General features: G+C 37.0%; 4 protein-coding genes across 4 annotated transcripts; 2 read left to right on the top strand and 2 right to left on the bottom strand.

The window, feature by feature from the left end:
• The first annotated feature begins 1,070 nt into the window (after window positions 1-1,070).
• Window positions 1,071-5,624, top strand: LOC143471175 (golgin-45-like). The gene is made up of 8 exons (XM_076969561.1): window positions 1,071-1,316; window positions 2,669-2,770; window positions 2,853-3,076; window positions 3,394-3,495; window positions 3,646-3,783; window positions 4,414-4,502; window positions 4,626-4,848; window positions 5,165-5,624. The coding sequence occupies exons 1-8, from the start codon at window positions 1,265-1,267 to the stop codon at window positions 5,363-5,365; spliced, it is 1,131 nt and encodes a 376-aa protein (XP_076825676.1). The 5' UTR covers window positions 1,071-1,264; the 3' UTR covers window positions 5,366-5,624.
• Window positions 5,625-6,860: 1,236 nt separating this feature from the next.
• On the bottom strand, window positions 6,861-11,786 carry LOC143470812 (F-box/SPRY domain-containing protein 1-like). The gene is made up of 4 exons (XM_076969092.1): window positions 9,715-11,786; window positions 9,218-9,382; window positions 8,534-8,804; window positions 6,861-8,107 (listed from the first exon to the last, which is right to left on the bottom strand). Exons 1-4 carry the CDS (start codon window positions 9,885-9,887, stop codon window positions 7,922-7,924), a joined length of 795 nt encoding a protein of 264 aa, XP_076825207.1. The 5' UTR covers window positions 9,888-11,786; the 3' UTR covers window positions 6,861-7,921.
• Window positions 11,787-13,822: 2,036 nt separating this feature from the next.
• Window positions 13,823-18,939, top strand: LOC143471008 (zinc finger protein ZPR1-like). Its single transcript, XM_076969324.1, has 10 exons — window positions 13,823-14,058; window positions 14,219-14,380; window positions 14,502-14,663; window positions 15,087-15,173; window positions 15,480-15,602; window positions 15,730-15,882; window positions 15,954-16,075; window positions 17,090-17,246; window positions 18,035-18,152; window positions 18,285-18,939. Exons 1-10 carry the CDS (start codon window positions 13,918-13,920, stop codon window positions 18,425-18,427), a joined length of 1,368 nt encoding a protein of 455 aa, XP_076825439.1. The 5' UTR covers window positions 13,823-13,917; the 3' UTR covers window positions 18,428-18,939.
• Window positions 18,940-19,383: 444 nt separating this feature from the next.
• On the bottom strand, window positions 19,384-24,593 carry LOC143471227 (ATP-dependent RNA helicase TDRD9-like). Its single transcript, XM_076969630.1, has one exon. The coding sequence runs from the start codon at window positions 24,571-24,573 to the stop codon at window positions 20,395-20,397; it is 4,179 nt and encodes a 1,392-aa protein (XP_076825745.1). The 5' UTR covers window positions 24,574-24,593; the 3' UTR covers window positions 19,384-20,394.
• Window positions 24,594-25,448: the final 855 nt, after the last annotated feature.

Below are 25,448 nucleotides of genomic sequence, written 5' to 3'. Positions count from 1 at the left end.
ACAAAAGATATCTTGGGTAAGTTGCAGTTAAAAGTAAATCTCAAAACCCATTTGCTCTGTTTGCTTTGCATTGTAATCGAAACGTATCAGGTTTGCTTTAACAAGACAAACATAGGACTTTTCAACGGTGCTTTTGATCCTGGTCAAATATGCAGGAGGTGGCTGCAACAATCTTGATAAAGAAGAAAATGTAAGTAAACGGGCTCACCAAACGTGGACGTTGTGACGAGCGTTTATTCATTTCAGCCTAGAATGCAATCTAATTTGCTCTCTGGCAACAGCAAGTGGCCAACTGTGTGCATTTGCTTAATGAAGTTCCATATTCACTGAAGCGTTGAAGCCGCAGCGCAATGTGCTCGTCTATTGTATGTTTTCCAAAGGATTAAAACTGATAGTTAGTTATAAACAAGAAAATACAATGAATGAAATAGAACGAAGACGCAAAAAACCAATAGCCGAAATTTTAAGTCCGTGAAGGAATGCAAGCCTTCTCCCCAAATACTTTAGTTTCTATAAACACTGAGAAAAAAACTTCTGATAATAACTTTCTCCCAAATTTTTCACTTTGAATACTAAATTCAGATGCTTGTATAAATGTTTTAAGTAAAATTTTTAGTATGTCGCTTCGTTGCAGGCTTGTAGCTTAGATTGTACTTGCTGCTTTAATTCGACACGTGACACGCGACAAGTTATTTGGTTGGGTGCCTTTCAATCTCCCCTTATTCCATAATTTTCGAAATCGTCGTGGTTGTTACTGTCGTCTCATGGTCACAACCACAGCATGCTAATCCATAGTTAGCACCTTACTTTCTACTTACCACACTAAAAAAACGATATGATGTAATACTTAGACTTTGAGTATCTGAGCGGAAATTTCGAACATGTTGCGTTATTGTTGTTAAGTCCTTGGGCATGGGTATTACAATGACTGTTCTCAGCTCAAGGATAAATAAATCTTTCTTCACCACAGTCTTGCCGTGGCACGTTTTTGATGTCTATGCACGTATCCTTGTTGCTTCAGTTGGGAAATTCCCTTAAAGCTTGCCATCATCAAGTATGACGTAACTATAAAGTCAATTTACCTGATTTACAAGTTTCAAAACTCGAAAGTAAAAAAGCAGGAATGAGAATACCCAATTTGTAACTTGTACACCGAAGCCGTAACGCTATAGCCGATTATTGTTTGTACTGTACTACGGTATTAATTTGTACTAATTAGGCTGTGTAGCCATTTTTTTTGGCTGATATTGCAGTATTGTACGAAATGGAGTCGTCTTCGTTTTTAACTAAACCATCTCTTCTTCATATAGATCGAGGTAAGTTGTATTCTAAAGTTAAAAGGTTTGGCTATAACGGTTAGTTTAAAAGCGTTGCTAGTAAGGCAGCCCGCTTTGCCCTTGCTTGTGGTTGGTGCCCACTGGCTATTCTCACCTTCCATGTTTGTAACACCATTCTCTTCGTTTTTTTATTGAGGTTAAGTTAAAGTTGTGTTAATGTTGGATAAAGATAGGGTTAGGGTTTGACAAATATGGAACGCTTCACGATTTTGCTTGTCATCCTTGCGCAGTTACACCATTCTCTTCTTTTTGCTAGTCTCAAGCCCTTGTGGCTTTGTTGTTTTATCTCGTTCTTTAATTGTGTACCACTTGTCAGTATTTGTCTTTTTGTACTTCACCAATAGTTGGTGCATTCTCCACTATTGAAGATAAGATATAAACGATATCACACAATACAGTGTGTTCTAAAAGAGAATTCTAAGCCTCTCTTGTTTGATTGCTTTGAGATCACGCTCTCACTGCCACTGGTAGTGGAATTATTTAATATTTATTTGTAAATTTCCAATAATATTAAGCCATTCAGTCTACTATATTTTTGCACTCTCATGTCAGGATGAGTGTTGAAGAATCATTACAACATAAATTTTTTGCTTTTATCTCATAACTCCTATTTAGGCACCTCCTAACTTCCTATTCAGGCCTTCATGTGGGAGTGTAAAAGTACAGCAGCTTAAAATTAAGTATTATTATATTGTTTGTAATGTACCTTGTTTCTGTTATGTAGAACCACAAAGTGCTTAATTTTTCATGTGTGAAATAGTTTAATTGGCTATCAAAAAATGTGATAGGCACTTGATAAAAAACCGGACAACTAATTTTTTATCTGTCACAGACACATGCACACATTCTTTAAAATTTGCCCAAATTTATCTAAAGCCTCACTTATCCCCAAACACAACTGTAGCTCCAGTTTACCCATGTTTCTGGCTTACATAAATGGACAATCATAATATTTAAAAGCCGGTATAGTGTTCGGACAAAACTTTCAGAAAGAAATATTCCACAGCTGCCCAGCCTCTAATTATGGCACTACAGACAAAATGTCATAAATTTTTGCTGTACACATACATATAACAGAAGAGCACCCGAATTAATTGCATCGTAGAAATGAGATTATCATGGGGAGAAAAATCGCAAATAGGCGTATTGAAGTAATCTCGTCATCAAATGGCACAAGATCAGTAGCGTAATAAGTTTACTGTAAAAAAACGAGAATTGACCTGTTTTTACTGGAATTTGTTAAATTTATTTTGGTGGTAATATTAGTTTGTTACTGATGTTAATATAAAGATGGATCTCCCCCCACACTCATATCCTTGTATTTATATCAGACCCATCCTGGCCAAGTGTACCACGAGAAGTTGGAGATGGAATGGAATCGACTTCCTCTTCCATTCAATCAGTGTCCCTATCACCAAGAAAAAGTCCGATATGTGGGTTACATTCAGCATCTTCTCATCAAAAATTTCTCAGTAATTACTTTGAAATAATTGTTGCAATGTATTTTTCTCTCAGACAAAACCATGTTGCCTTTATCAATGGAAGTCTCCTCCCTTTCTTCATCTCGAACAACATCTCCCGTTCCACAGGAGCAGGAAGTGAAAAGACACACACAGTTCTCCCTAGAGCAGTATTCATCACTGGATGCAAGTGTATCCTCGTCAACATTCAATGCATCGGAACAGTGCTTAATTGAAGAAAAAGAAGCATTGAAAGACCACCTTCAGATACAAATTCAAGTATAACAACATTTTTTTGGCTAAAAAAAGATTTTAGCTTTTTTGTTTGGTTTTTGCTATTTCACAAGAACATTCTTGTATTCAAAGCAGTTTGTCTGTTTAATTTTCTGTTTAACTATAAAGTTATCGCATTAACCTTAAACCACTCTCTGTCTATTTTTTAATCCTATTAACCCCAAGTAACGAGATATTTTCAGATCTATTTATCTCAATTGCTGCTCTCTATTTAATAGTATACTATGTGACCTCGCTTTCAACGAAGTCAGTCAATTCCTTTTGTTTGGTAATAGTATTGTTACATTTTATTTGTGTCAAAGGTCAACCAAGAGTTGAAGCGACTCCTTGTTGCGTCCGTCGGCGATGATCTTGGTTATCACTACGAGCGCTTATCTACCGAGAAGGCCCAGCTATCTCGCGAGGTAGTCTTTCGAAAATTTCATATTTATTCCATCTTAAACCTTAGATTGTCTTAAGGGAGTTTGATGTGACTACTACTAATAATACAGTCAAGCTATTTTAAAAATAGCGGAACAATGATAAAAATGTCTTGTTGTTTTCTGTCTATGTAGGTTGATGAGCTGCAAAAACTACTTGAAGCAAAGAAGGAGGAAATGGAGCGACTGGAAATTTCCTGCGATGTCTGGAGGAGCAAATTCCAAGCGAGTCGTGTACAGTGTGAGGATTTATCATCTTGGAAAAGAAGTCACGTACGTTAAATGATCCATGCTGAAATCTGCACCTGTTTCTTCAAAACCTGCCTCCTTAGTGTTATCTGTTACAAGTTGCTATTCCATTTACTAAAAACATTGTCCATTCCAAAGAATTTTCGGTTCTATGTTAATTTATTGGAATGTTGTCTAGGGACATCTTTTCGGATATAAAAGATTTGCAATCTTTGGACTAAAAATGGATAATTCGTGCCACTTTTGGATTTAACTTTTCATTGTTTTCCTGGCAAGCTTTACAAGCGGTGTCAAAATTAGTGTTCAAAGTTTGTTTATTAAAAACACCTTTATCATAAGTAAAAACTTTGTATATATAATAAAAATAATGTTTCTTTTTATCAAACACATTATTCAGTATTAAGTGGCCTGAAACTCCAGGTTTATAGCCATTATTCTGAAAATACCAAATTTTTTGTCCAATTTCACGAAATGTTTACCAAAAAGTAAAAATTTGTAGCTAAAGTTTATATTTGAAGCAGAAAATGTTGTAATAAATGTTTATCAGACTTCTTAACAAAGCTCATTCCAGCCTGCTAAGTTAAACATTCCAATTTAAGAGCGAGATAGCCACTTGGTTGTGTTATGGTTAATCGGCTGTTTTGATGTTTTCAGGAAAGAAAAGTTCGCGAAATGGAAAGTGGAGTACGAGGCTTACTTCGCGAACATTGGGATCGCAGTGAGCACCTCGATCATATTTTCAGGTAACAGTCGCTGCTTAACGGGACTTGGATCAAATTAATTTGAGTAAGGTTGACGTTTTAAAATTTTTACTAATCTCGTCTAGACATTTTTGCAACGATAAAAATGTTACCATTTCCTTTTAGGACTTTAAAGTCTGTTAATGTGGAAGTTCAAAAGAAAATCTCAAATGAAAAGAACCGTGCAAACATGGCTGATCCTTCTTGTACAACAGCTGAGAAATGCAGGAAGCTCACCAATGCCCTTTCCTCCCATTTCCTCCAGGATTCACAATCAAATCTCAAACCACCATCTTCAACTTCCGACTACATTCCTGAGCCAACACCCGCGGAAAAATACGTTTTACAGGTACACCATGTTTGTTAATGCTTAGTTAATCGAAGCTGTTGAACTTACCGAACCTGCTGGTGTCCAGAGATGGTTATGTAGGGTACTATGGTATATGGTGGTATATATGACAATATGGTATTCTCTGTGTATTGTGAATAATTGAGTATACTTTCTCGTAAGTTTTATTGCTTGTAATTGTCGTGGAAGGCACAGGCCATAACCAGGCAAATATAAATTGTGTATTTTTGCTCTAATATATGCTTGTTTAGGTGCTTTTTGTGAGAAATGAGTGAAAAATACACATAAATGTCTGAAAAAATTATTTTTCTTGTAGCTTTTAAGTGAAAATCAAAAGCAATCTGCATCAAATCCTGTTGAAAGTTCACCAGCACTTCCATTCTCTCCAACGAGAAAACATCATTTTAGTGAATACAAACTTGACCGAGCCATAAATCGACTTCATTCGTATGCTGGCTGTGATAGTATTACTGTGACTTGTTGTAATAAATGCAAGGGAGATATATATGTTGTATAATCACGCTTGTGCTGAATGTGCAATAATGACAATATATATGCCATTTTATTTCACTTTGAAACTATGTATCCAAGTTTTTTCGTGTTTACACTCGCTTTTATGAGATGTTGGATAGCTTTCTTCACGTTGTACACATTTTTTTAAACACTCTTAATCCCAAAATGTTTTCGTTTATCGCCAGTGTCCGCAAAAGCAATGCTTGCCTTTTGAAAGTGTTAAGATGTGCAGGTTATCTGTTCAATACACGGATGCAAAAATATCAGGAGTCTTGCTTGTTAAAACTACTCCTTACTGATAAGAAAATTACTAATAGGAATGTGCAAAATACAACATGAAACTAAAATCTTTCTGCAGATGTATCGACCATTTATGCTTTTTAGTGAATACTAAACAACCAACGAGGACTGGGTGCAAAATTTTTCGTCATGAAATATTAAGTGGAAACTACAATGTTGACTTTGTCTATTGGGAACTCCAAACGCGGGCCGCATGTGGATTTTGTTCGACTCGCAAATACTTTCGAAGTTTTGCTACGCTGTATTTTCCGGTGTAAAATCCGCAGTTGTTAAAATACACCTACGTTTTATTTAAATAGGCTGCATTAGCCGGAGCCTGAGCTAAGTCGCACATTATTGAGGTACAAGTCAATATGTGATTACTATTGGGTGATGAAACCTTTTTACGGCTAACACAATATTGCTTGGCGATCCATACACGCGACGATTTTAACCTTTTGTTGCAAGCACAGTCGCAAACAAGTAGAATGTATCAAGGAGTGCGCTATTAGTTGTGCAGCAAGTCGATTATAACAGTAAACTCAGTCCTTTATTCTATAGTCCTCAGTCCTAAACAGTAACTTTAATACTTGAGTTTCCCCTATTTGGGGCCCGCAGCATGGCCCTTCGTGTTCCCAGTCGTCGACTCGGAACGCTTCAGTACAAATTTTTTGGTCGACAATTGATTCAATGACAATAAACATAGTTAGATTTAAGCCCTTATTTTTCTTAACTTGGTTCTTTCTTGCGTAAAGTTATCATCGTATAGCTATGGCGTACATTGGCTCGACTCCTGTTATCAAAACTAACATGAAATAGTTTCACTGGGCACGCAGCGAGACATGTCTATAAACTATTTCCTGTAAAAATGCAAATTAATGGCAGGTTTTGGTGAATGAAAGTTCATCCATTGTTTTATGTCACAATTCATTCATTATTGAGTGATAATAGCACACAAACTGCAACAAGATTTATTTTAAAACATCCGGTTCTACATTTGTTTTGTTTTCCTTTGATATGGGCAACGCATAGACTTTAAACTTAAGATTACATTAAAATTTATCTGGATAACACTGGCTTAACTAAATTGTACATATCAGCTGCTCTAAACAAAGTATTTGACTAATGTGACGGGCAGATTAATCCCCCAATGCGGACCACACCATGATAGCGCCCAGTGTGCTGCACCTGACCTACATTGGAGTTGTGAAACATTTGAAGACAACAACTTTTGAATGTGTATATGTAACATTAATGCAGACAAACAATAACAAAGACAAAACGACAATATAGATGCCCCATGCAATAGAGGGAATGCACAAGCAAGAAAAACACGAAGTAATCGACATATCTTTAAATTAATCTACGACACTATGGTTTCCAGGTCAAAAACAAATGGACTCTTTTATCGCCATAGGGTTTCGTTTTTTGGTCCTGCATTCTCGTTCATGATAACAAACATTTGGAAAGAAATAAACGAACTTGATTGTGCAATGATCCATAGCAGTAACATTCAAATTCGACAACTAAATTTTGCTACATTGTCATCAAAAAGCATATTCTTGAAGCAAGAGTTGCTGTATGAAGTTAGTTAAATAATCACTGCAAACTATTTTAAGTATGTATGAGGTTGCATAAGAATAGACATCTAATAACAACCACAAACGTTTACCAAAATGTGCATTGCGCCAGATTGGAAAGGCTGAAAGCAGTTGCATGCGAAAATGTCGGTTAGCACAACAAATCAAATTGCTACTGGCACAGTGGTGGAAGAAAGTTTGAAACAGCTTCGCTGTCATTAGCATGAGCAAAATGGCTAAAACGCTTATTATTTGTTTCGCAAGACGAGGCAGTTAGGGGAAGGAAATACGCAATAGCAGTTAGTGAATGAACCGACTTATCGGGAATTAGTTTAGTAATCTTACATTTTATCCGAGAACAGGAACTGGCCTACTATGAAAGAAATCATTATTTTATAAATAAAGTAAGGAAAAGTATTAAAGAGTATGTCAAAGAACCTGATACAAATAGGAGAAAAATTGCTTGCTTAAATGTAATCCAATCCCCAATAGGAATGCTTAGCTGGAGAGCTACGTTAGAAACTACGCACAGGATCCCAAAAAAACACTTTTCACATCCCACCCTTCAGTACAAAACAATCTGCCGAGAGCAGGAAAATGGGGAAAGAACGTTTTTTGAATCAGGCAACTTCAGGACACAAAACAAAAAACTTAGTGCATGTTTCTATTCATGGAATGGCTCCAGAAGTTTTCTATAACTGTCATCCATCAGTGGGGTTTCCCCTATATACCATTGTCACTTCAGTGTTTCCATAGACAGCAGATATCGATGGGTAAAGCCTCGTTCGGGGCAAACCGCGAAACGCAATCCCGAGAAATTCGTAATCTCGTTCAAAGGCAAGTGTGTTGTCTTCCATATCTAGCACCACCGTGATTTTCTCACCAACCTAAATCGTGATCAAAGCAAACAAGAAGAATTAGGTAGAAATCACAATATTACAAAATTATGGTTTTGTGTCAGTCTTTGCAACAAAATATTAATTTCACCATGAACCCCGTTATGTCTGCATGTTTATAAGTCCCACCATTTCATTATCTGGTAGAGATGTAACGTTTTTTACCCCAGGGCAATTGCAAGATTTTTATCAATTAAGGCTTTAGTTTATCAAAAACTATAATAACAAGTCTTTTTTATTACTTCCAAGCTTAATTTCTTCTATCAGCAACAAAATGAAATTAAGGTTATTACTTGAAACTAATGAGACTGTTCGGTGTATACAGCCTATATACCCACTACTAGTTTTAAGAAAACTAACCCAAATTATGCATTGATTCAAGGGTACCATTTAAAACTTATATACACACCAATGTACCTGGTATTTTGGAGGGTTATTGCACTTAGGGTAGGGGTCCTGCTTTGTACCCCCATGAAATAAATAATTATCAACTAAATTCCATGCCCAGCTCTGATCAGAGGACCCTAGTAGTGGCTGGTAACCACGAGAACGAAGTGGTGCTTCTTTTGTTGCCACGCCGACCATTGCAACTGTTCCTAGCGGGCCTTTCCATCTGACATCCCAAGAGTGACGGCCGGAATCGAAACCTATTCTACCTCTCGCCCCATCTGTGCATTGTGCTTCTGGTCTGCATGCAAACAACATCACATTTGGAACTAATCTAATTTTCAATTTACCAGTCTTGAAAACATAAGGTTGCCATAATACACCAATCCCAGTCTCTTCAACCCGGATAAGTTTGGTGAACAGGTTTAACTAGATCAGAGATGAACTGATGGAATAGTTATTAATACAAGCACAATATTATAACTAAACAACTAACAAAGTATTACCAAAATCCCATAGCTTGTCCATTTTATCTAAACCGTGTATTATGTAACTGTGCATAAACTAAAATAAGAAACAGGATATAGTTTGGCACTTTTTAAGGTTAACTTTATATTTTTCGACACGACTTTCGCAATCATAAGCTTGCTTCTTCAGGTGTACTGTCAAATCTGAAATGTGTATAAACTATATTACAATACAATAACGATATACCTTCTATGAAGAGTAAAACCATCTGGTTTTATATAAATATTTCCTGAGCAGTCATCTGCATTCCAAGAGTGGTAAAACGCTCGCAATTTTTCCTTATATGTTGGTTGGGAGGACCAAAGATCAGACTTTAATGTGGCCTCTGCTAATTTTCTGACACACTGTAACCTGCCACAACAACACCAGCCAACTCAAAAGTATGTCAAAATACATAAATAAAAAAAATTGAACAATAGAAGAAATAATAGGATATACTGGTAACTCAACAAAACTAGCTAATAAGAAAGTATCCAGTCACTAAATTTAAATTGGTTTCAACTGTTTGTTATAAAACTTATGTTTTGATTAAATTTGTGCATTTAAATGAAAAAAGAGATTTAAAGGCAGATAAAACTTTTTCCAGTGAAACAAACACATCCTTATTAATGTAATCATAGATTAATATCATAAAAATTACAAGAAACCTACTAGAAATTGAATTCAACCAAAACTAAACAAACCTCCAAACATCATTGTTCCCGTCATTTAAATAATGAAACCAGGTTTTACACACTAATGAACACGACTGCAAATCTTCTAGGGATAAAAAGGAAAAAACTTGTTCTAACACGCGATTTGGCAACTGATCGGCTGTCGGACTTTTCACATAAAGTAGTGGATCAGCGGAAGCCATTATTCCAAAGAAATCTTAATTAAAAGCCAGTTTCCTTGACCTAAAATCTTCTGGTTGTGCCTAATCCGTTGTAGAGTTGTTAATGAACTACCAGTCCCTGAAAATATTTTGCCAAGTTACAAATCGATAAAAGATACATCACACATATTAATAGCCACATATAAATTAGCATACAATAGAAAAAATTTATACGTAGTATTAGCCTTGTGTATCATTGGTAGCAGTTTAAAGTAAACATTAGTGGTGGAGACAGTTGAAGATTCAAAGGGGAGCTTCCTGTTGTTATCATCGTCTCATTATAAAACAATCCCCGGTCTAAGATTCAATGCTGAGCTGCAACACTATTCTATTGTCACTAATTTTCATTTGCCACTACTCAAAACCATTGTTGTAATGACTTAGTTTAGTACTAATGACATTTGCTCCTGTTTAATGGACCTGATGAACAGATCCAAGTTTGGTCAAGAACACAAATAAACCTTTCCTATCTTTCTTTCTCTCTGGAAGCTACTGCAGCATCTCAGAAGGGTCGAGGTGGCAGCGGTTCTAAGAACTCCCTGTTGTTGAACATGAAATGTTGTAAATTCAGTACTGTTCAAAGTTCATAAATACGCCATCCAGTCGCAACCAGATCAGACCAGCGATGTAATTGTACCACTTTCTTTTGTCTTTCATTAATTGGGGCGGCAAGTATGACTTGATTTTCAAGCTTTTCTTGAGGCATTCTGGTGATGAGTTCTCACCATCATAGTTTAGAACTCTCATTTCTAAGACGTAAAAGGTTAAAATTTAGAGATTTCAGTGATACACTTTTGATTTAGTAACGTTACACCATGAATCTTCACCAAGACTGGAAAGAAAACTGATTTGAAAAATTGAGAGCTTCACAGTCCAAGAAAGCACTTATTTGATAACAAAAATTTCATGCATGATTGCATTGGCTTGTCCAATTTCATTAGCAAATAACCAAATAAAAATGCACAAAGACAAGCTTAGCAATCATGGTTCGGGTGGCAAGGAATCACCAAGAAGCCGAAGTCATGCAAGAACTTTTTCCTCTCCAAGGATAAATATTCCAAAGCCATACTGCATATTTTAAAAGTATTCTAGTGGAGAGGCACATTTCTGGAAAATGAGCTAAACTTGATATACAAGTATGCGAATCAAAACCTTTTAGAGAATAGATAATTAACGAGTTTTTTTTTAAATACTCATACACACTAAAACATGTGTGCAAAATCACCACTACACATGGGCGTTATATGTCCGTAAGTGCATGTTTCATGGTCTAATTAGAATTTTGCAAACAAATGCAGTATTTCATGTTAGTAGAAAATAAATACCTAGCCTGTGCGTAATGCAATCTTACTGCACCAAGTGTAAACTACAGACTCAGTAAATTAGTGTTAGGTCAGTAGTTACTAACTTCAAAGATAAATTACAAGAAATACATATCAATAGACCTTCAAGCAATTCATAAAACTCAAGCATTGAGCCGAATTTAATCAGGCATATATGTGAAAATACTTATTGGCGTAAAACTGTTGTCCTTTATCAATAATTTGGACAAAAATGACAGCTTTTGGCTCAATCTTGCCAGATTTGGTCTTGAAACAAAATAGTTCAACCTGTTTTTCCTGTGCACTGTGGCTCCTTTATTTTTGCAATTTCGCAAAAAAATGCCAAGTCAAAAACCTTGGAACCGTTGGCTTTAGCCTAGGCCCTAGCCTAGGGTATACGTGCTATGATAACACACAAACACATTCAAACATTGTCATTGACATTTTCATTCTGGGTGTAAACTTAAAGCGTTGTGCTTGTAGCAAGTTTGTAAACCTTATAGCAGGCTTAGCAGCCTACACTTCACTGACTTAAGAAGCCCACGGCCCCAATCGGTAAAATGGAAAAACTGTACAACAATTTGGGGTGTCAAATTTGGCGGACTAAACACGCTTCCTTCTGGTCAGTCTTTCGCACAATAAAATAATCTACAGGTATTGTTTAGTAAACCTGCTTTTTTTTGCAGCGTCTTCGCCTATCTCTTATACTGCACATTCAAAGTATCTTTTTCTGTTTTAAATACAGTGCACCATTTCTAAATTACGGCCGCTAACATGTGCTTAATTAAAGCAATGGCAAAATATTTTCGATTTTTTACACTTCACAAAGAGTTGTCGACCTACACTATTTGTATTGTATCGAACTAAAATGCAAGCGCTTTGGTCATTGGATCACCCCAATGACTGAATGAGTAGCTTATAAATTTCTTTACTCAACAACGAAAAGAATTGGGAAAATGTTACCAAATTTTCATTTTATAGCGGTTGACGCCCTCGAGTTGTGCCACTGTGTGGAAAATAAATAAATAATTAATCTATCAATCAGCTGTATTTTAACCTAACCACTCACCACCGTGCAACTAGCAAAGCCAAGATTCAATGAAACTATGAAAGTATTTCAGTATGTTTTGCTATCATTTCGGTATAAATTTGTAGAACAAGCCATGTGGGTGTAACGCTAGGCTCAGCTGATTCCTTGATCCAAGCGACACGCGACAATACGCGTTGGTTCAGGGCTTCAGGCTTCTGAGTTCTGACACACCGTGCACAACAGTCGGTTGGTGTTTGGAGTGTAATTCTTGTCTGAATTTGCTGATGCTTCATGATGAACTCCAACAGTATTTTAATGACAGTATAGACTGCGTGAGATTTTGATGCCGTATTTAATGTTTGTTTTGTTAAAATGTAAAATATTACAAAAAAGCTTCTAGGCCTATAGGCTACATAGGCCTAATATCGTTTACATTTCGTAATTAACTGCGCGAAGAGATAAATACGATGCAACCCTCGTATATAGGCCTAGTTAAAGCGGAATAAAGAACATTTTCACAAACAATTAATGAACATGTAAAAGTGATAAAGTCCTGGTGCCTAAACATGTAAGAAACTAAGAAAGCAATAGTATAGGCCTAATTGCAGTGCTGTAAATGGCTAGGTTAGGTGAGCATGGCCATCAAACCTAGAAAATAGTTAAGTTCCTACGTTTTTGAAAATATACACAAGATATTACCAAAAAAAAAACGTTGTATTTCAAAACGTAGAGAGCATACTCACTAATATTGAAGACATGTCTTTTACCGCCCCACACCTAGCAACTGTTAATTTTTGTAATTTATTTATTATTTGAATTGCGAAAAATAAATTATCTCTCAAAATTGGGGTCACCTTTACTAATACATTTCCATACCTGCCATATCAGGATTGAGCTTTGAAGAATTATTACACCATAATTCCTTTTTTATTGCCTCATAACTTCTTCCGTTTTAGGCGTTCAAGTCAGAGTGCAAAAGTACAAGAGACCCCAAAATAAATTATACGAAGTAACGTAATGTGATTGCAGTAGCAAGAAAAGTGCTTAACAAATAAATGGTTAAATAAAACCGCACAAAAGAAACTCCATCCTAGGGATCAGAATGCCATTTCTGTGAACTAATGAAGGCACGATACTAGGATAATGAGTCCACTAAAAGATGAATGGTAGTGACCAAATACTAAGAACAATTAAAGAAATCATGTCTCTACATCCCCATGAACTAAAGCTAAGAGATACACAGACTACGGCGTATACACTAGTGATAGCCTTGAACTGTGTCACATAACACATCATAACATATGCAACAGAAGCAACAGTGTCAGATGTTAATTTTGCCCACTTTTCGTAAGAATTTTTGATTTGAAATATTGAGAAGTAGCAACGAGAAAGACTTCATGTAGGGCGGTCATGTCAAATTTTATTGATGAATTGCCATGCCAACTCATTAAGGCAAACAGTTTCTTTCCAACTGATTTTTGTAAAGTTGTACAAGTGGTGTAATGTCCAAATGTAGGCAGCAGACTGGTACTATACTGCAATAAGGCATTTTAAGTCAGGTCTAAAACATTTTTTCTTTTTAAGGATTAGCTTACGGGTTTATCAGTACATTGGCAACTGAACTGGCAATTGGTTAGGGAAGTTAGGCCAGAACATTAACATGGCCACAAATGGCTACCATGATTTAACCATGACAAGCACACCAGCTTCTCAGTCAGAATCTTTTCCTTCTATTTCAGCAGATAATGAAGAATCAGACGTGACTGAAATTGAGAGCCTTTGTGTCAATTGTGAAAAACAGGTTTTATAGCTTTCCATTATTACAAAAACTTTATCCATAATAACCTGCCTTTTACTTAAAATAAGTCGATACGATTGTGTGAACCATGTTGAATTTCATCACTTCAACATGCATATACTTGTATATATAGTTTTTGTTTGATACATCTGCTGTTTTCAAGGGCACAACAAAATTTCTTTTCATAAAAATTCCCTTCTATCGTGAGGTTATTCTCAGTTCCTTTTCATGTCCGCATTGTTTTAACTCAAACAATGAGATACAGTCTGCTGGACAGATACAGGTGAAAGGCATTCGTATCACCCTCACTGTCAAAAAGACTGAGGTGAGTTTCAAAATAAAATCAAAACATGGTACAGCCAAGTTCCTAAGTTCTAAAACAGGATTTTAAGCCATGATATATTACACTTTTAAGATTTTAATTGATGACATTCTTTCTATCTTAGGACCTGGACCGGCAGGTTGTAAGATCAGACGTTGCAAACGTTTGCATTCCGGAACTGAAGTTTGAAATCCCAGCATCGTCACAGAAAGGCACACTAACGACAGTGGAAGGAATTATACAAAGAGCCGTTGATGGCTTGGAGCATCAGCAACCTTTGAGAAGGGTATGGCTTGTTTGGGTTTCAGAGGAAACGTCATGCACTTTGAAGCATTTTTTTGATTAAATGTTATCCAATCTTTAAAGTTTTATGAATACAACTAACCAAAATCGACCTTTTATGTAGTAACGCTTAGTGTTACATTTACACAAGTTGATTTTTTTTATTTCGGTACACTCATATCATAACCCACCTAATATTAAACTTTAGAAATTATTTCACAAGCCATGTTGATACCAATTCATAATTAACAGTAATATCACGTGTAAAACCCACTGCGCTGGTTGCTTTTCGCATTGATCGTTTTCAAAGTTTGTACAACTAGCTTTGTAGGAAGAAATTCATGAATGAAACAAGTAGTTAAGCATTATCAGCTCTGAATGTTTGAAAATATCCATGAGAAAGACCTGTTGTAATTTTTAACTATAGGCCATGGACCCAGACATGGCAGAGAAACTTGATAAGTTTATAGAGAGTTTGAAGAAGTTGCTACAGTTGGAGGAATCGTTCACATTGGTATGAGAGATGTTTTTTCCAATTTATCATACAGTCTGAGTTGCATGCTTATATTGACTGCAGCAATTTTGTTGTTGCTCAAAGCAGTTTTTTCGATATATGTATATATACAGTTGTACACCATGTCTATGCAAACTTTTTTTAATTTTGTTATAAAAATATATGTAGATATATATTGGTATTATTATTATTATGTACTTTACAAATAACAATTTTCAAACGTAAGTACTCTTTCTATTTGAAATGTCTAGAAAGATTATGGAAGTGACCATAACCTAGTCAAAAAGATATTTTGCAATTTCGCAGACCATCGATGACCCAACAGGAAATAGTTTTGTGGAGAACCCAAAAGCCCCATGTTCAGACCCCAATTTGAAAGTCATGTATTATGTTCGAACCCTGGAACAGGACCAAGAGCTTGGTATAAAGGTGATCTAACAATCTTGATGAAGTATCCATTAATATTAACTTCTTCTATTACTTTCTGGTTGTTATAACAAAAATTAGCCATTTGAAGATTTAAAAGCAACGTTCAATAAGTGCTTCATGTATGCAGGCCGATACAATTGAGGACCCGGAAACGGAAATAAATGGGGCCACCCCCATTGCAGATGAAACCGATAATAATGAGTTAGATTTAACAAACGAAGTTGTCTCATTTCCAACAAACTGTCCCGAATGCCACGAACCGTGTACAACGAACATGAAGGTAAGTGGCACGCAGCATTTGCGTTTTTCTACCCACGCTCTTACTTCAATTGCCAACTTTGGATTTTCTAGTTGGTAAAGATCCCACACTTTAAAGAGGTTATCATCATGGCAACCAACTGCGATAAATGCGGACATCGCTCAAACGAAGTGAAATCAGGCAGCGGATTTGAACCAAAGGGAAAAATTATCAAGTAAGTTACAAATGTTACCACCTGGCTCAGTGACATACAGATTTAACCTTAATTTCGACACATACTTTGGAGATTGTGATGTCATCAATCGAAGTAGTTAAGTTAGGCAAAGAGATGCTCACTTGCAGAATGTGACATCGAAATGTTTGCATCAGATGATACAATGCAATAGATGTGAAGAAATGCATAGATGATAATAAACAACAGGTGTTGTTTAGATTAGACATAGAAATGTGTTAAGTGATTTTGTTTGATTTAAACATACAGAAATGTTGATATCGATAAAAAGTAACTGGTTTCCCTTAAATGTAACAACACCATCGTCTACTTGCATTGACATAATGCAGGCTATTTATAATGATACATTCAATGAACCTGTTTCAAGATAAAGCAGTTGGTAAGCTGAAGCCGCTCTAAATTTAGCTTCCAGCCCAACTGTTACCCAACCACAGTATCTGTACTCTACACTGCGCACTATTAAATGCCATGCCATTACATACTGTCATACATTTCGTGGACGCAACTAATTTTAACCTTTCAGTGTATTCTTATAATGTATCTTAATTGATCACTATCTGCTTTTTAGTCAATGTAAAACTCATATAGCGCGACCCTTTACTTTCGTACTGCATGCAGGCATTCCTGTCACGTGTCATAATTTTTCTCTGTGACATCACAAGCTCCACCAAGCATGTCCCAAAGAACCTTCAATTTCCAAGATATTATGAACAAAAATCATCGATTTAGTGAAATTTTTTTTGGATTTAACAGTTTATTTTGCTTACCTACCAGTTTATAAAAATAAAAACCCACCTTGAAAATGTAAGTATTTAAATTCAGTATCTGGATCAATAGCACTGCAGAATCATGATCGAGATATGATTCCGATAAGACATTCGGCAGTCAAATTAATACAGTTTTTTGATAACGTCTGAATTAAAAAAATTGCTATATAACATTTAACAAATATTTTGAATATTAATGTATTAGGGTTAAAGATATTTTTATTTTTAGATTGCATGTGACTGACCCCATAGACATGTCTCGGGACGTTCTGAAGTCAGAAACTTGCACGATTTTGATTCCGGAACTGGACGTAGAGACAGGTGGAATGGCTATCAGTGGCAAATTTACAACAGTCGAAGGTCTCTTGGGTGACTTAAAGGACATGGTATGAGTTAATTTCTTGTTCATTATACACCAAGTCTGCTTAACTGACTGGTCATACGTTTACTCGCAGAACAATTCAGTTATAGACACTAAGGTAGCTGTGATTAATAAGTCACAATCCAGAAAAAGAATTCCATGCATAACCAGTTATGACATGATAAGTATGTTTTAATCAAGTTTGTAGGTGGCAACTACTGGTCATGCCATAAAATCCATTTATCAGATTTAAGTTACAGATAGCGCTAACCTGTTAAATGTATTTAGTATGTTGGAAAGTATGTGTTCTAATTTTATTAAGTATGTTTAGTAAGTGTTTAGTAGGAATTTTTCAGGAATAGTTAGCTTAACTAGTATATTTTAGTTATCTAAAATTTCTAAGAAAAATTGGTTCTCTGTTATTACTTCTGTCATGAACTTTTTGTGAGTATAACTTGCAAGTGATTTAAATTGTGTCGTATAGTGAGGTTGCTTGTAACAATACAGACCGTTTAAAATTATAAGTATGTGTAGTGTGCAGCTAGTTACACTTCATTATTGACGTTCAATATTACAGTTGGGCTGACTAATTTTTACTGCAATACTATTGATACTTCATAATATTCAAACTGAGTGTTCATCTAATCGAGAAAACGTCCATTAAACCTTATATATACACTTTGTTTTGGTGATTTGGAAATTGTTGTTCACTTCATATGATAATGATACTTGCCATCACTTACTTACAGGTTTACAGGCAGCAGTTTAACTGTTAGCCAGTTGAAAATATTACAAAATTATTTCTTTTTCTAGATGGTTGGAAGTAATCCGTTTGTTGGCGGCGATAGCGATCAGTCAAAGAAACTTATCGAATTTGGAAAACGTCTCGATGAATACGCAACTGGAAATACACCATTTACATTGATATTAGGTTAATGAGCTGACTGACACACGAAACGAAAACTAACCTGCACTTATTCCCCCATTATATTCATTATATATATACATTGTTTCACCCGTAATTTACAAATTGCGTAATGAACATTTTTCATTGATTCCGCAGATGATCCAAACAGCAACAGCTTCATTCAGAACATTTGTACTCCGGATCCTGATCCGAGCCTCACGGAGGAAGAGTACGTGCGATCGTACGAACAAAATGAGATGCTTGGACTCAACGATATGAAAACAGAGGATTACTGCTGACAGCAACTTTAACTTTTTTCATAAACTTTGTAGAAATAACACTGTTAATATACAGCTGCTGCAAACTGTGCGTTGTGGTTGTATAACTGCTGCAAAATTTCTCAGCACACTTTGTCTGATGTGTGCGTAACTATTCAGTGTTGTTATTACCCAATAATTATGTTCAATTTTTACTACGCTTCCTTTTTATCATCAATCGCACGCATCGGTTTTGTCTAAATGGTACAGTACATATTGCATACATACAGACTCAACGTTGAAAGAAAACCAGGGCTATTCCGTAATTATTCAACTAAGCGAATTGTAAATAGTTTGTTCATTATCTGTGGCCATAACAGCAATTTTTGTGCTCAGCTGGTGAACTAGTACAAATAAAACATTTGTTCATAAGGTCTCAAATAATAAGTGTCTAAGGTGTATATCATCCGGCAGGGATCTATGACTCTATGTTGCTAGCAAACTTTGTGGTATGCATTTTGTTGGCAGTTGCAGAATACAGTTCCTATTATGAATTTGAGAGGACGTATCTCTGAAACTAGGTCCACGCTGCTAGGTACTGATTTGACATGCCTTCGCAAAACTAACGTATATGTTCTAGGTGCAGTTCTTACCACTACCTGCTAGTAAGCAGGGATTTACCGAGACAACATCTATCTACTGGTACTTGCAAAAATGTAGGATCATTGACACAAACAAAAAATTTTACCGCCACCGAAACGCAAGAAATTACATGTAAAACTTATTCAATTTCAAAATATTTGCGACCTGTTGTTTGTAAATAATTAAATTCACCGTGTGGGCAGGACATCAGATTTTCCCGGAGTTTATTTAGAAGAATCTTAACTTTGGCCTATACTTTATCGCGTCTAAAGCGGTCGGTCGTAAGTTCGGGATTACGTACCAGTTGTTGCAAATGCAATTGTATTAACAACCTCTTTTAAAGAATTCATCGTGCATTTACAGTTTGCTCGATATTAAAGTATTTTACGATAAAGAATACTGAATTATTGCGGAAATATCATTCACTCCACGATTTTTATAATGTCGACTCTTTTTGTCATTCTAAGTCATAAGATAAAACTATTTCGTACACAATACCATACGGACGATTTTAAAGAACATTTATGTAAAAAAAATTCTAAATTTTATATACATCGTCACATGACACAAAATACCATGCTAAACTGTAAAAACGTGAGCTTAAAATGGTTGCATGTCCAATGAAATAATCTATATTTCAGTATACATACATCCAGAACGCTTGGTTTCTTGGTTGCAGTGCCAATCATAGTTTTGTTTCAGCATCAACGTAGAAGCAACCAAGCGCAAAGTTACAAGCAAGCATGTATAGTGAAAGAAATACAGACGGAATTAGTGAAAGAAAGCGGCAAAAATGAAGGACACAAAAGAATAAACTGCAACATCAATGCAAGATTACACTTAGATAGCAGTACTAAATACACAAACACTGACCAACTGCTTGAACAATAACCAGTTAGCTGCAAACATGATTTGAGACAAAACCTAAATACAATCAGGTAACTCAACATATAGCCTAACAAGCAAACGCAAAGGCAGAAAAAACTAATCAAACTTAACTTGGGAATGGATTTGCAGCTAAATTGACGAACCAGGCAAATACCAAAGCACTTTTCTATGATATTATTACAGTAGCCTACCTGGCAAGATTGACACAACAGAAAAAAGTTAAAGCAACATTTAAAAAGTTAATTAAGTTAGTGGCAGTTTTCCTTTACAATACAGAGGACATGGCAGTATCTAAACAAATCAGTTATACAGTTGTAAAAAATCACAACGATTTTCTATTAACACAACTTACACCGCAAAAGTTTCACAGCACAATTTACGTGCATAATCGACTGACCAAATAAGCAGAAATCCCAAAGACTGTAAATATATCCAAGTTTACAAAACTATGGCCAACCATATGACCTGGTCCACAAAATTTAAGCCTGAAAATCATTGAGCAAAATGCCATCGTGAAGACGATAAAAGTCTTTACGATCCGCTCTGCTGTCTGATACCTGATGAGGGATCACGTCATCCTCATCGATCTGCTTCCATTTGTAGAGACTTCCGAAAGATGTCAGATCACAAGCATCCCTCTTCTTTTGGATCAAAAGCAGCAACTTTTCTCGAGCAAGCTTTTGTGTCCTGTGGATGACAGTTTGACTCCACTCAGCAATGTCTTCACCGCTTCCGACAGCAATGTTCATCAACATCCGAAGGGCGTTGATGACAACAATGTCTTGAATTTTGAAATGAGTGTTAAACTGGACTTCAATGTCATGATCTGGGAGCATGGAATGCCACCGCTTCTGGATTTGAACAGCGCCAAGGCCACACAGGGCTCCGATGTAGCGGGTCTGATTGGGATCCACACGAAATTCTACGACAGGAGCAAAGAGGACACAAAGTAGGGGAAGCAAGTCTGGAATATTTGGAAGTAGAGTTGTATTTCGAACAAGCATGGTGCTATCAGTCTGATTGATGCCAATTTCTGAAGCCACCATAATGGTCCTGATGCCACTGGACGGATTCTGGTTGATGGAGACGCTGTTAATGCTGTTGCGATTAATGTTGATGTTTCTTATACCTCCTAAATTGATAATCGACTTAAAGTTAGCCTGGAATGTTGATCTCGGTGCAGAAAGGCTGATTTTCTGACCTTGACTATTAAGAAATCGTTCTCCTCTGTTAATCCCATCATATTTCACCCATTGGTCATTCAGCTTTTCTGAAGAAGAACTATCGCTAAATGCACCTTTGGATTCAGCCGTTTCCCAGGCAGCATGAGAGAGCTTTGAGACTCTGCTTTCTTCAGTGGAGTAGCAGTAGTCCTTTGTGATGAGAATCTCATTCACATACTCATTATTTTTTGTGAATAAGTCAACACAAACTACTTTGGACACAACGGAATAAACCTTAACGTTCACCATATGGGTGGAGTTTTGGAGGATTTTGTGGACAAATTGCCGACTTTCATCTTTTGGTCTGCTCTCGAGAGGTAGAATCCCCCGCAGACGAAACTTGATTGCCTGGAATGGAACCCTCTCCAAAGAGGAGGGCAGCTGACGAAGATCATCAACTCGTAAGTTATCTGATGTGATTCCATAGTCGACGAAGAACACTGAAATAGAAAGCTTCACGTTTGTGACCAGTGCACGATAGTATTCAACACCATTCCCATCATCATAAGGTGCTAAAACAAGATCATCAACTGCCAGTTCTGCTGGATTTACTTTGCTGCTAATCTTAGTTTGGATAGTGACGCCAATGTTTCGAAGGCGTTCGATGTTTCTGGGTAACAACATGTTGCCCCAAAATGACACAGCAGATATCAGATGTGTAACTTGTACAGGAAACCGCGCATGATCAGATGGATTGGGCAATTCCACACTGAATCTGTTGTTTTCAACCGGTTCGTACAGAAAAGTTGGTGATCTGGTATGGACACCCGGTTCTGGTTGCTTCTCAGCATATGATTGACAAATCTCAAGTTTTCCTTTTGTTTCTGTAAGTTTTCCAGCCAAATATACAGCAGGTGAAACGGAGCCAGTATCAATGACGTCCGAATCTTCAAACTGAATGAAAGCTTTACATCCATCATAGAAGATCGCTTTCTGTTTTCCACACTGCCTGGTGGCTTCGAGCAGAGAATCTTTGAACAAGGGAGCTTTACCACGGGGTATGCCAGTAAACATCACAGTATTAGTTGGATCTAGCAAAGACATCTCTTTTACACTTTGAGTTTCATCGATAACCGACTGTTCGAAGAAGTTTGGATAAAAAGCACCTGCCATCACTATCTTGAGAATGAGCTCGCATTGCTGCGGATTTTCCGAACTCCAATGCAACTGATCATCCGAACGAATGTTAAAGTGACTAAGTCGCTGTCGCAGTTCATCAACCAGGTACTTCACTTCATGTATTCGGCTGATCTGTATGAAGTTTTTTCTACCCCAAGCGTCTTCATCCGATTTTCTTGTGAATTGCTGTGTATCGACGCAATGTTCCCAGGCACGGAAAGCATTCAACAGCGCAATGCAATCACTGAAGCTGCCCTGAGCCCAAAACAGTTTCTTTTTGTATGCTTCCATGGGTTGGTTGTATGGTGTTGCAAAGAAGCACGGCTTGGAAAGGGCAGCGGCAATAACCAAGCAATTCGACAAGCAACCAAAAACAAAGCCAAGCATCAGTAACTTGCCCAATCGCATATCAATGGGAAGAGTAGCCAAAACACGACCAACAAAGGTAAGATCCCCATCTAATTCTTTCTGGTTGGTTATAGTCGACAATGCACCTATTTCCTTTAAAAGCAAAATGCTACGTTCGATGTTGTCTAAATCAGGTGGAGAAAGGGCCATGGAAAGAACAGCTTTTGGAGAGCCAAGATCTAGCAACTTCACATACAAAATTATTCTTTCCAATGAGCATCGTTCGAATTCTCGGTATTCGTCGTCTTCAGGCATCCGATACTCCCAAAAACATTCCGGTACAAGACGGAAAACCTTGCAATTTAATAGTTCGCTTGCACAGTTGGCGCGCTGCATTTCGCTTGCCAGGGAAGCCCATTGAAGTTGCAAACTTTGGAAGTGGGTATCTGCATCCCACACCTTGCACTCTTTTAGACAAAAATCAATGACGAACTTTACGTCTGGGACTGTGAATGAGCTTATTGCAATGTCTGTGGAAAGGATAATCTTGCGGAATCCCGGGTTTGGTTTAGCATAAACATCACTCAGGTTTTCGGAGGTGGTGTAGGAGTGAAGCGGAATGATCTGAAGCTTTCTTTTGAATCGTTCATTGTATAAACGTTTTTCCATCTTCTGAATATGGCAAAGTCCGGGAAGAAAGACAAGCACAGAACCTCTGGAAGAGCTTGTGGGATCAAGTTGACCTTTGATCGAAGTCTGCTTTGCTTCCTCATACTTCTCGATCTTATCCAGAAAAAATTTCAGTCTTGCAGCAATAGCGTACGCTTCGTCACTGATTTCAGGATTGGAAATTTCAAATGTAGGAATGTTACCGAATGAGGGAAGATCTTCAATGTAATTGTCACTGACATGACGAATTCCCCCATCGATAAAGATCGACTCATGAGTTACAGGTATCTCTGTATCGATGTCCGGGTCTTGAGCGTTGAAGTAGTGTGAAAGATGAATATTGTCAAAACTAGTTGACATGAGAATCACTTTAACAGACCTCGAGTTCAACTCAAAGAGTTTGCGAATCAAAAATATCGCAAAGTCCGTTTCTTGATCTCGTTCGTTTACTCCATCCAGGATAATATGTGTGAATTCTCTCAAAGTCTTCTTAGCAATGAGGCGCCGTAGAAGAACACCTGTTGTCATGTAAGTGATCCGGGTATCAGATGAAGTCTTCTTATCAAATTCGACATCATAACCGACCAATCGCCCAACCGGACCCCAATTTCTTTCCTGGCTCACCCTTTCTGCGTCATGTATGGCCATTATCTTCAGTGTTTGAGCGACGACGATATTGCAGTACTTTCGAGCCCTGGCATGCTGATCCAGAATATATTGGGGCACTTGTGTAGTTTTCCCACTTCCAGCTGTACCTTTAATGAAGGTGATTGCAAAACCTGAGATGGCATCAAGGATCTCTGAGCGATTACAGAATGTCGGAAGATTTTCATCATACTGATGCTCGAAGTCATAGTTATTGTAAACCTCCAGGCAATCACTCGAAGCCGATAACAAGGAGATATCAACTGATAAAGGAAGAATTTCTTCTTTATAATCGTCACTAAGATCATCATCCACACGGCCAAACTTGCCATAACGCTCCAGTGTCGAGGCCACATCACTCGAAACCGATAACAAGGAGATATCAACTGATGAAGGAAGAATTTCTTCTTTATAATCGTCACTAGGATCATCATCCACACGGCCAAACTTGCCATAACGCTCCGGTGTCGAGGCCACATCCTCTATCACTGGTTCTGCAGGTTTCTCCGTTTTCGGATCAAAGCATCTACCACGGAACTTTGCACCTAGAAAAATCTTTCTTCTTGGACGTGTCCGAGGTACAAGTGAAGAAAAGTTGTTGAACTCATCCAGTGTTGGCTCAGGTGTCAATCGAGTCAAATGAGGAGCTGTCATGTTGCCACTCACATTAACTTATAACCTGCAAATAGAAGAACAACTGGTTTAGAATAAATTTCAACATAAATTTTAAGTAACTAAAAGTTTTTGAATTACTTAGCATAAAGATAGCTGTCCAGTCACATATTTTCGAATGTAGTTGGCACCCTTATACTCTGTTTGTTGTGTTATTTACCGAAATGGTAACTTAATATAGATTTTGAAACTTCTTCATAAATCTTATTATGCAGGTAGAACTTGTAAGGCAAGCAAGTATTCTGACCGAGAGCAAACTCTCGAATGAAGCAAATTACGATACTCTTGACCTAAATTATGGGTATAATTAGTCTACTGCTACGGTATTAAATGAAAACAAATATTCATAAAGCGTCATTTATTTTTTGATGTTTTGTCTCTGTCACCGTAAGATACAGAAACCCAGAACACATCGATGCAAAATGATGTAATCGGGGCAAAGCATGAGCTTCGACTTGTAACTTTTTTAATTGACATGCATAAATACAGCACGGTTTGTTGCGGTGGAGTCAAAAAAAATGTAAACGAACATAAATATATTTTATCGTTCAAAATCAGACCGTTGTAATTAGAGGCAAAACACTTTTACATTTTTACAATCGTGATAAAGGTAATGTAACGGTTAAGTCTGTAGCACTCTACCAGGGTCTTATCGAGGTAACGGCGGCCGCAACAACCGAGATTATTTCGGTCACTAGTGCAATAACTCACACGATCAATCTCACCATTTAATAAAACGGAAACAACGAATAGAACGATAACTGCTGACTGGGATGTTTACGAAAATACTCGTTCTGGAGTCACAACTAAAAAATTTCTGTACTCCAGTCAGTCACACCCAGAATAATAAATCATAG

The sequence above is a fragment of the Clavelina lepadiformis genome, chromosome 9 (assembly GCF_947623445.1).
Source record: "Clavelina lepadiformis chromosome 9, kaClaLepa1.1, whole genome shotgun sequence".
In the NCBI taxonomy this organism is placed as follows: Eukaryota; Metazoa; Chordata; class Ascidiacea; order Aplousobranchia; family Clavelinidae; genus Clavelina; species Clavelina lepadiformis.
Note: the sequence above shows the minus strand (reverse complement) of the source record. Positions and strands in the feature narration are given on the sequence as shown.

Coding starts and splice junctions, on each gene's coding strand:
- LOC143471175 (XM_076969561.1), top strand. CDS start 1,265: ATGGAGTCGTCTTCGTTTTTAACTAAACCATCTCTTCTTCATATAGAT. Junction 4,503..4,625: donor CACCTCGATCATATTTTCAG/GTAACAGTCGCT, acceptor ATTTCCTTTTAG/GACTTTAAAGTCTGTTAATG. Junction 4,849..5,164: donor CGGAAAAATACGTTTTACAG/GTACACCATGTT, acceptor TTTTTCTTGTAG/CTTTTAAGTGAAAATCAAAA.
- LOC143470812 (XM_076969092.1), bottom strand. CDS start 9,887: ATGGCTTCCGCTGATCCACTACTTTATGTGAAAAGTCCGACAGCCGAT. Junction 9,383..9,714: donor GGGAACAATGATGTTTGGAG/GTTTGTTTAGTT, acceptor TTGTTGTGGCAG/GTTACAGTGTGTCAGAAAAT. Junction 8,805..9,217: donor GGTTTTACTCTTCATAGAAG/GTATATCGTTAT, acceptor GTTTGCATGCAG/ACCAGAAGCACAATGCACAG.
- LOC143471008 (XM_076969324.1), top strand. CDS start 13,918: ATGGCCACAAATGGCTACCATGATTTAACCATGACAAGCACACCAGCT. Junction 15,603..15,729: donor ACCAAGAGCTTGGTATAAAG/GTGATCTAACAA, acceptor TCATGTATGCAG/GCCGATACAATTGAGGACCC. Junction 15,883..15,953: donor CGTGTACAACGAACATGAAG/GTAAGTGGCACG, acceptor TGGATTTTCTAG/TTGGTAAAGATCCCACACTT.
- LOC143471227 (XM_076969630.1), bottom strand. CDS start 24,573: ATGACAGCTCCTCATTTGACTCGATTGACACCTGAGCCAACACTGGAT.